The sequence below is a fragment of the Henckelia pumila genome, chromosome 2 (genome assembly GCF_033568475.1).
Source record: "Henckelia pumila isolate YLH828 chromosome 2, ASM3356847v2, whole genome shotgun sequence".
Taxonomy (NCBI): Eukaryota; Viridiplantae; Streptophyta; class Magnoliopsida; order Lamiales; family Gesneriaceae; genus Henckelia; species Henckelia pumila.
The window spans coordinates 155,575,273-155,586,275 of record NC_133121.1 but is presented as its reverse complement, the minus strand read 5'-3'; the positions used below and the strand labels follow the sequence as shown (position 1 = coordinate 155,586,275).

General features: G+C 36.8%; 1 protein-coding gene across 5 annotated transcripts in view; it reads right to left on the bottom strand.

The window, feature by feature from the left end:
* Nucleotides 1-1,789: 1,789 nt before the first annotated feature.
* LOC140882360 (uncharacterized) overlaps nt 1,790-11,003 on the bottom strand; it is a 28,121-nt gene continuing 18,907 nt past the window's right edge. For 4 of the 5 annotated variants that reach the window (XM_073288316.1, XM_073288317.1, XM_073288318.1 and 1 more), the window contains exons 11-13: nt 6,140-6,292; nt 5,815-5,971; nt 5,177-5,541 (exon numbers count right to left, since the gene is read on the bottom strand). In XM_073288316.1, coding sequence (XP_073144417.1) covers nt 5,837-5,971; nt 6,140-6,292 — 288 coding nt within the window. In that variant the 3' untranslated portion in view covers nt 5,177-5,541; nt 5,815-5,836. Of the gene's footprint in view, nt 1,902-5,176; nt 5,542-5,814; nt 5,972-6,139; nt 6,293-11,003 lie in introns of those variants that run through there. The other variant, XR_012150203.1, reaches the window with a different exon arrangement.

The window sequence follows — 11,003 nt, the reverse complement described above, 5'->3', positions numbered from 1 at the left end:
AGAAACCCAATGATTTATAAAATGACATCATAATTATAAAAAAAATGTATTATTCTCAAAATATAATTAAAAACATTTCATTATTTATTAATTTAATTAATAAAATATATTCTTTCAAGGTATGTTTTCTAGCTACGTTTGGTTGGTATGATAGGATTATTGAATGATTAATATATAAATGATAAAAAGAATGATTGAGATAGAAAAGTAATAATGGTGATAAATTAGTATTGTGTTTGGTATGATTTTTGACAATGAAATAAATTTAAAACCTTTTATTTTTGGACAAAATTACCCTTGGAAGTATCTTAATATTATTTATTTTTTGGGATTTTTTTTAAATGGAATTTTACTACCCAAATTCATCAAGTTCAACTGCTCCCTCTTCAACGAGATAAATGTGAGAAATCCCAAAAATCTTCCACAGGCACCACAAAAAATCAGATGACTCATAATTTTTTTTATCAATTTCTTCTTCAAGCGAGATAATGGATTCTGCTTCAAGTCTAGAAGATTCTCTTTTTCATGCCCTCGAGTCGTTTGAGTTTCGTGAATTCTTGTTCAATTTTGTTTTCGTTTTGATTTTGTGAAGATCGAAATCATTTTCTCAAACAAAACCAGAAACCAAACACCATCACAGAAATAAAATTTGTAAACAAGAATTCGATGTTGATTTAATGAGAAAATGAAACGTTCATTTGTCTTGCCAAGTTTATGATGTTTTTGCAAGTTTCTTTTTTATTTTTATTTTTATAAATAGATGCTTTTGCAATTTGAAAACCCTAACGTGCACAGATGTTGTCTTCATCATTTAGATGGGGGAGAGATAGGTTGGGCATTTTTTTTGGATGTTGGAAAAGGGTAGAATTGGAAATAAATTGTGACTAAGAAAGTGATTGTTAATACATGGGGTGGAGGTGAGTTTACTTTCCATACATTAATATGGCTTTATCCTTTCGAGAATGGATTGGGTAAGATAATTAAAAACCCAACCAAACATTAGTTAAACCAGTCAAACCAACCTCAATCCAAGCTAATCATTTGTACCAAACGAGCAATCAACATATAGACGTATGTGGTTTATATAATTTTGTCTAAAACCAAATATTAAGTAAATGATCATTCTTGGGAGAACTCATATATCTGAACACGTGTGTTTCATAGTTTTTGTGCATTTCAATCATTTTTTCAGGACAGAGTAAATTTCTCAAGGAAAGTACGTATTTGTTCTGAAAGTAAACAAATGTAATTAATATAACCTAAAAATAGAATTAGCATTGTTAGGGAATAGGGGTTGCACATAAACAGTTTGAGGTGTTGTCACAAGGTGTTGACAACACCTACAATAACACCTTGAGTAATTTGCAGCGGAATATAATTAAAGCGTAACTAAAATAAACAAGCAACCAATAAACAGACTCAATTGATTTAAGCAAAAGTATAAAATACTCTTGCAGCGCCTCAGGGCAAAACTTCACTAGAAAACTTTCAAAGAGTTTTACAAACCCTAACACTAGTGATTATTGTAAAATTCAATTTCTCAAAACAATTGAGAAAATAAACCATAAAAATAACTCCTAAAAATTCTATTCAAGATAGAATAAATAAAATAGAGTAAGGAGTTAAAAATTTTGATGCCAAAACTTGTATAGACGAAACACTCTTCAATCAATGATCTTCAAGTGTTCTTCAAGCATCAAGTAACCTTCGCCGATTTTAGGTTTTCCAAGATCTTCAATCCTTCTGTCAATATACGTATATGAAGCTCTAGGAAATCTTACGGTTTATCTCCATCAATCTCTTTTTCTTGTGAACGCCTATCTCAAATAAATAGCCCAAGAATCATTCTTCAATATGTTTCCTTGTAGGCGTAGGATTTCTTTTATTTGATCATATGAAATCTACACAAATAAAGAAAGATAAATATTAGATATGATATGATAAATATTCTAATCGTCTTATCAATATCGCAAATAGGAAATAAATCACTTAAATAAAGATTACTTCATGCCCAAGAAAGGCAAAAGATATTAAGTAAATTCTTTTTTAAAATAGGATGATTTTAAGGAATAAAATATTCCTTTCAATCTCTCCCTTTTTGCCTTTCTAGACAAAACACATTTAATTTACAAATCAACTAAACTCCCCCTTAATCAAAACTCTCCTTGAATAGATTCTCCCCCTAAGTATATCCAGAGGTGTTGTCGCGAGATGTTGGCAACATCTAGCTATGACACCTTAAATCAAAAACCATAAGAGCACGGAGAAACACAAACAACAAATTATATCAGAGTTAACACCACAAAAAAACAGTTTTGATTAGGATCAGAAAACAAAAACAATACTAAACAAAAAAATCAAACTAAAAAGAAACTAAAACTAAGATTAAAATTGATTGCTCTCAGATTCCGTTTCTTCTGCTTCGCTTCCTTCTCCCCCTTTTTGTTCAGAAGGGCCAGCTCTGCTTAGTAGTGATTCATAGTGAGACTTTAACCCTTAATAGGCTAGGTCAGCCTTTGCTTGTGCAATCTTCTGCTCAGCGTGCATCAATTGAGCTTGTATGAATACAGGATCAACATCATGAGCAATAGAGGGGGGGAGGGGGGGGGGGGGGTACAAAAACAGCAGTGGCAGAGGAGGTGTTGGCAGCACCTGCCACAACACCTGCGGCATCAGTTGACTCAGACCAAGGAAGGTCTATCTTCTGATTTCCTTTGAGCAATGCAGGTGCGATCTTTAGCAACTCTTCTGGAGCAATAAGTGCTTCATCATCATCCTTCTCAATCTCTTCAGAGAATAGCATAGAATAGATGAGTTATGGATAAAGCAGCTTCAGTGTAGGTTGAACACCATCTGCAAAAGCCATGACTGTGTCAAACACGAGTTGGCCAAAGTTGAATGCAATTCCAGTACCAATAGCATACAAGACATGGGATTGATGCTTGGTAACCACACTGGAATTTCCGGATGGAGTCCAAGTCTTCACGACAGTTTTATGGAGGACAGAGTAAAAAGAAGTGAGCTTGGCTGCTGGCAATTTCTTAGGATGAGCTGGGTAAACAGTGACATGTCCTCCAGTGATGACAGATGTCATCTTATCCATGGTAGGCAGAGCAGCATCATCAGAGGCAGGAGTCTGGAGAAATACATTTATAATGGCAGGGCTGAAAGAGAATATCTGCCCACGCACATAAACTTTCCCATACTTCATGTATCTAGAATCCTTCACAGCTTCAGTGAGATTGCAGTAGAACTCTCGCACCAGTTCTCTGCAATAAGGACCAGCAGTAGTAACAGTAGACAGTATGTTCCTTACCTCGAAAAATCTCACCATGTTCTGAGCTCCATAGCTCTCAACATCAATGTTATGCTCCTCCAAAAACTCTCGATCAGCATAATTCTCCCAGCAATCAGCAATTTCTTTGGAGTAAAAAGCAGATGAATAGGACGAGTTTACCTGATATTCTTCGCCTAAGGTGTTGTCCAGGGTGAAGGCAACACCTTCCTCAGCACCTTCCTCTTCTTCTTCTTCTTCTTCTTCTTCTTCTTCTTCTTCTTCTTCTTCAGAGTCATCAGAATCTGACTCTTCTTCCAACTCTTTCTCAGCATCTGAATCTTCACTCGAATCAGATCTGGAACTATCAGAAGGTTGTGGGCGGTTGTCAGCAAATTCTGCGAGCATCTCCTCGTCTGGTTCATCTTCAGATTTTGGAACAGGAGCTGTAGCAGTGGATGTAGGCTTCTTGCCTTTTGACTTCTTCATTTTAGCCATGAACTGGGCTATTGACATCTCCTCATCATCGGTCATAACAGGAGGAACAGTAGATGTCTCCCCAATAGTAGGAACAGATGCAGGTGCATCTTTCTTATCAGCCGCAGCAGCAACAGGTGATGGAGTTTCTGACTCTGTGGAGTCCTTATCAGAGGAATCACTTGCGGATTTGCTTTCAGCAGCAAATGGAACCGGAATAGCATCTCCAGATGGTTCCTGGGTACTCGATTTTCCCCTTTTTCATCGGACTAGCTTAAAGTCTTCATCAGAGCTCTCATCCCAGAGGTGAATTCAGTGTCCACCAGAGATGATCTTGATGGTTGTCCTTTTCCACGGAAAGCTCGAATACGAATCAAATATTTATCGAGCGGGCTCGTAAAGCTCACGAACATGTTCGGTTCATTTGCACCCCTAATTCTAACAGAAGTTTGTCATACATTTCCATTGACATAATGTATATTTTGTGTCATCTATACTTGCTATTATACAATTAGAAATTTTCAGCTGTCCAACCAATGATGTCCAACTCGTTCCCGACCACTAAAACCCGGTACCGTGTTTTAGTGATGCGAAAATAAAAAAAACAACTAAAACTCAATACCGGATTTTAGTGATCGGGGACGAGGTGGGCAGAAATGGTTGGACAGCTGAAAATTACTCATTATATAATAATAGTTGCATATCAAAGATTTCTTCTCATGTTACACCAAAATTTAACCCACGTCTTCTTCAAGTTAATTCATTTTTCTCTAGCCTCCCTGTGCCCTTTCTCTCTAACTTCTTTCTCAAATGTTTACTCGAAATTAACTTTTCTCTAACCTCCCAGTGCCCTTTCTCTCTAGCTTCTTTCTCAAATGTTTACTCGAAATTAACGTGTGCATTTATAACCAGTGAAAAAAACATAATGAATTAAATGTTTAATGAAATAAGAAAATTAATATTATCATTTCACTTATATAATTATATGGTTATTATTTGGGTGTGTATACTTCACTAATATAAATAAAATTTCGCTGAAATTGACGGTCTTATAAGACAACGATAACAGTATACAAGATTGATATAAATGACAAAAGCAATTACAAATGAGCAACTGTTGCAAGGTATAAAAAGGTTTTCTTTATTTTTTTCGAAAAAATGCTTCTAACTTGATAGTATCTTGTTGCATCCCCTAAAAAATTATCAAAATGGTTAATTATAAAATTTACAGTCCCAACCTTGAGATTCTAGCTCCATCTCTTGTGGATGGTGCTCGTAACGTGAAAGAGAGTAAGGATGGTAAATTATAAAATGATGTTTTTCAAACTCCTAAATTATTGAAACATTTTTTTCTCCTCATGGAGCTGATTGAAATAATAGAACTGGTGGAGAGTCGAGACAGAAAACAAAGAGTCAAACAAGAACTACATAATTGAAAACCTGGAAAGACATCAGTGTCTAGTGTACAATATAAATCACAGGTAATATTAAATGCGTGAAAGAATTATTTAACTACGTACAATTTCGAATTCAAAAATCCTCTCTACTGGCCAACTCATCCAAAAACTTCACATGGAACACAAAACAGGTTTCAAGAACATGAACAGATTGAGACCACCCATATAATATGTGACGTACTTTGCTGATGAAATCCGAATCCATCCAGCTAATCGGAAATTCAACTTACGGCAGTTGGAATTGAACTTTGAATCATATATGAACAATATTGAACTTTAAGAACCATATGTCCTCCAATAGAGATTCTTTTACAAGTTCAAACGCAATCACACCTGATACTCATACGAAATAAGTAAGTAGGCATTCTAGTCTTACTGTAAGTATGAAAGTTTTAAAGCGTCAAAAAAGGGCAATAAAAATTTTAATCAGACGAAAAAAATACAATAATCTTCGCAACTACTTTATTGATAAGAATTCATCAGTTTCTCAGTAGAATCTATTATGTAATTTGATCATCTTCAAAAGAAATTTCCCAGTCGAAACCACGTGAATTAACAACCATTTAACGACATTTTGGTCATAGCAACGCATCATGAGGTACTTACAGAGACATGTAGATGGAGCGATTCAGATTTCAGGACTCAACTCCATTGGATCGTGAAGTTCCTGTATCTTAATAGCTGGTAGACACTTGGACTTCCTCTTCTCCTTTAAGTTAAAAAGCTGTCCAGCATATAAACTCCTTATAATCCAGTAAACTGACTGCATTAGAATCAGTAAGCATGAGTCTGATGTTCAGAGAAGATGAGAGACAGTCGGCCACATTTCTTATATTCACAGAATGTTTCAATTTTTTTAAAAAAAGGAAATATGGGTTTGATTTAATCTTAGGGAAACTGCAGCTGAAGAAAGATTACTTCAAACACTCACCGTCATGGATACATTGTTCTCCAAGGCACACTGCCTTAAGTGACGAGATGCGTGATTTTCGTCTTCGACAACAACCACTCCAATTGAAATTCTTCCTACTTCAAGATTCTGGATCAATCTTTGCAGGGTGTTGAAAACCTGTCCGCCTCCATGCTGGATAGCAAACAAGTCGGCGAATTTAACAAACTATCATCTTTTCCATTGTTTCAATGAGGAAGATTTACATTTTTTGTGTGAGGATTGAAACCTAACCTAACGAACTAAACGTCCCTCGCTGAGGTGAGAAAGATTTACATTTTACTATAATTTAAAGTGTGGTCGATTGGATGGATGGGCTTGAGAGAAGAAGATTTAATGTCATTGATAAAATTCATTCAACTAGTTTGATTCCAAATCCATTCCTAAGCTAATATTTTCAGCTATTTTTTCCTTCCATGTAAATGAATTCGAATTCTTAAGTATTAGATTAGTTTCATACTCATTCTTTCAGGTCAATCACTTAAATCAAATCCAACCAACCCAAATGCCAAGTGTTTTTATTATCCTTTTCTTCTAAAGGAATTGTCTTAATTCAATTGTGATAATGCCGTATAAGTGATACAATTACTTTCATAACGTAATTAATCAAATCTCTCTTTTTGAAGACAAAATAAGGCCATTAAGATCATCAAAAAGTATTTCAGATGTTAATTACCATTAACATGATTTTATTTTAAACAAGGTAGTTTTATATGTATTCCTTACCTTTTCATAATCCTACTGCAATGAATCTAAAACAATTTTTACAAGGAATAGAAAAATGAAAATTTTCTAAATATAACAATGCAATATCGTACGATTTTTCACAATAAAATACTCAACGAGTCAAGAGTTCTACGTTTGATTGACTAGATCTATAAGTATTTATCTTGTAATTCATCTAAATCAATCGATAAAAGAAATCAGATTTCCACTGTCTCTTCTATCTTTTGCGACATGGTACCAGAGTCATTGAACAATCAATGGCGAAGTACGGCATGGCATCCGCCTCATGTGATTCTTCCGACGCACCCTCAAACCCTACCGACACAAGGCTAGAATTTTGGATAACACAGTGTCACGACCACTCCAGCCCATAGTTTCCAGAAGCCCAGGCCCAACAGAAACCAAAACGGCTGCAGATTAGATTACTTTGGTAATGATAGGATTTCCATAATTTTTATATTCTGGTTTGTTCCAAAATAAGAGTTTATCTCATCAATTAGGAAGTTAAATCTTTTGGCTTAGATAGGAATTTTTATCGTTTTGATTTCTTGTTTCTCAAGACATTTTTGTATTATTTATTGGAAGTCCGGGAATGAAATAAAGGTGGAAAGATTTTATTCATATCAAAAGTTTGGAGATCGTGAGGTTCTCTCTTCAACGAGCCTCAAGCTACAATTTTCAAAAATAGCGAGACGAGGGCGAAAATCCCAGAAACACGCTAACACGATAGCTAGTGGGAATTTCCCCGTGAATCGCCCCATAACTAGATCCATTGCAAGTGCTCATAACAACTTGGTATCAGAGACAGGCGCTATGGGGGATTTGCACGCAATTCACAAGAAGCTGGAGGCCTTCATGGCCATGTACAAAGAAGACAAGATCGCAAATGAACAGCGGCAGCGAGAGAATGATCAGCGACAGCGAGAACTGACCAACCGACTTGAGGAGATGTCTCTCCAAATCAACGCATCCAAAACAGAAACCATTAATGACAACATAGACAGTTGCAAGGAATCCCACTCTTCAAAGCCACGCACAAATGAAGGACGGAACAACTCACTGTTCGTTCCCAAATACACCAGGTTGGATTTCCCTTGTTATGACAGGAAGTCGGACCCCTTGGCTTGGCTAAATCGCTGCGAGCACTTCTTTGCGCACCAACACACACAAGAAGCAGAAAAGGTGGGGCTGGCTTCCTTCCACCTAGAGGGCAAGGCACAAATGTGGTTCTGCAAATTAAAGAGAGATCAGCCCGAGCTTCAATGGGACGCCTTTGCAGAACAATGTGATCTTCGATTTGGGCCGCCGATTCGATGCGATACATTTGGAGAACTGGCCAAACTCCGCCAAACCGGATCGGTGGACGACTATCAAGAGTGTTTTGAGGAGTTGCTGGCCCGCTCTTGCTCTTTAACATCAAAGCAAGAGGTCCAGTTGTTCATTGTCGGATTACGTAAGAGTGTTGCTATCGAAGTCCAAATCCATCAACCAACCACTCTTACTGCTGCAATGAACTTGGCAAAGTTGTATGCAACTCGAACCGACAACCCAAAAGATGACGCACATGCGCCCTTGAGTCGCGCGGGCAACCTGCCACAAAATACACCAATCATCAAACGACTCAGTAGAATAGAGTTGGATGATCGACGCTCAAAAGGACTCTGCTTCAATTGTGATGAGATATATGCACCAGGGCATCGGTGCAAACGATTGTTTCTGCTAGACGGTGTCGAGGAAGACACTTCTCCAGAGGAGGAGCACACTGACATCGAGGATTCAAATGAATTTGGAGCCTCTATCCATGCCATTTCAGGCACTCGAGTCGCCAAAACTATGTGGCCGCCTTAGCCACTGAATTGTCGTCTTTCGTGATCGAGGACGATCACGGATCTCCAGAGGGGTGTAATGTCACGACCACTCCAGCCCATAGTTTCCAGAAGCCCAGGCCCAACAGAAACCAAAACGGCTGCAGATTAGATTACTTTGGTAATGATAGGATTTCCATAATTTTTATATTCTGGTTTGTTCCAAAATAAGAGTTTATCTCATCAATTAGGAAGTTAAATCTTTTGGCTGAGATAGGAATTTTTATCCTTTTGATTTCTTGTTTCTCAAGACATTTTTGTATTATTTATTGGAAGTCCGGGAATGAAATAAAGGAGGAGAGATTTTATTCATATCAAAAGTTTGGAGATCGTGAGGTTCTCTCTTCAACGAGCCTCAACCTACAATTTTCAAAAATAGCGAGACGAGGGCGAAAATCCCATAAACACGCTAACACGATAGCTAATGGGAATTTCCCCGTGAATCGCCCCATAACTAGATCCATTGCAAGTGCTCATAACACACAGCCATCCCCATGACAAATCACAAGCTGAATGGCCACAATTATCTCCAATATCATCATTTATTTGTGGAAAGGTCAAGGATGATTTATTATCAGGAGCATATAAATGTCAAGCAAAGGATGACAAGGGATTCAAAGCCTGGAAATTGGAGAACAGCATGATTATGCCATTGTTAATCAATTCCATGATTACCAATATTGCGAAAACTTCTTATTGTATCCCACGGTCAAGGAGATTTGGTATGCTCTAGGGATACGTACTCGTGCAAGGAAAATACTTCCCTACATCACACCTTATGCAGAATACTCACCTCAAGGTTTTTGGTTGTTCTGTGTTTGTGCATATACACCAACATGATTGTGGGAAGCTTGAATGTAGGGCCCTCAAATGCATTTTCTTAAGGTATTCTCCCAAACAAAAAGGATATAAGTGCTATTCTCTGTCACTAAGAGGTATTACACCTCCATGGATGTTATTTTATTCAAAACCGAGGTTTTTATCCCACTTGTGCAATTCGGGGGGAGAGAGTGTCAAGTGAATCACAAAAGTGGGAACCCAACATACCAATCTTACCTAAATTGAAGCCCTTCGAACCCAACACATCAGCCTTACCTCAGTTGGAGCCCTTCGAAACCACTCCACGTGCTTTAAACAAATCAAACTGGGAACCATTACATGTCTATTCTCGGAGAAAACCATCTCATAAAGAGACTTAACAATACTCTGAACAAAGTCAGCAAGCCACTGATGTTACCCCAGAGCCAAAATCCATGGAAAAGATCTTGATTCCCATGTCATTAAACATACTGATCATGATGATAGGCCTAAACCATTGAGAAAAGGCAAGGCATTGTGCTCAACACCTTATATGTAATTTTGTCTTTGTTGAGCACTTATCACCTGCATACCGAGCTTTTGTTTCTAGGATTGATCCGGTATAGATTCAATCAACCATGGAAATTGCCCTTCAAGATCCAAACTAGAAGGCTGCTGCCTGTGATGAAATAGAGGCTCTTGAGTTCCAAGCTGGGGATGATCAACATATATGGCCCAGCATGGGGGGAGTGTTAGATGACATTATAGGTTCACATGGCTGTTAGGATAAGGATTTTGCATTTTTTATTTTAAAGTTTGCTTTATCTTCACTAGATTAGAGTCCTACGTTTGGTTGACTAGATCTACAAGTATGTATCTTGTATTTCATCTTTAAATCAATCAATAAGAGAAACCAGGTTTCCCGTCCCATGTCTCTTCTATCTTTTACGACAAATTTTCCTATCAATTAATGCATGTATTTCAATAAATTCTTTGCCGAACGAGACAATGGTATTTGGTGGAAAAACAGTTGCCAAATATATTTTGAATGAAAAATCATAGAATGGATTTTTTTCAGAGTCACTGATAGATAACCTCATTAAAAGAAAATCACAGATTTAAAAAAAAAAACATTTCAAAATTGCAAAGCAAGGAAAAAAAAAGAACGAGGAGAAGAAGAATATAAAAGTTGCGAATTAAACCAAAAGTTGGGGAAAGTACACTTTTGGTCCTGTAATTTGCACATTTTTCATTTTTGGTCCTGTTAAAAGTAAATTTGCAATTTTAATCATGTAACTTGCATTTTTTTTCATTTTTGGTCCTATTAACATTGAATTCGCATTTTTAATCCTGTAACTTTCATGATTTTTTCACTTTAAGTCATGTTAATATTAAATTTACAATTTTAGTTCTGTAACTTGCATTCTTTTTCATTTTTAGTCCAGTTTACATAGAAT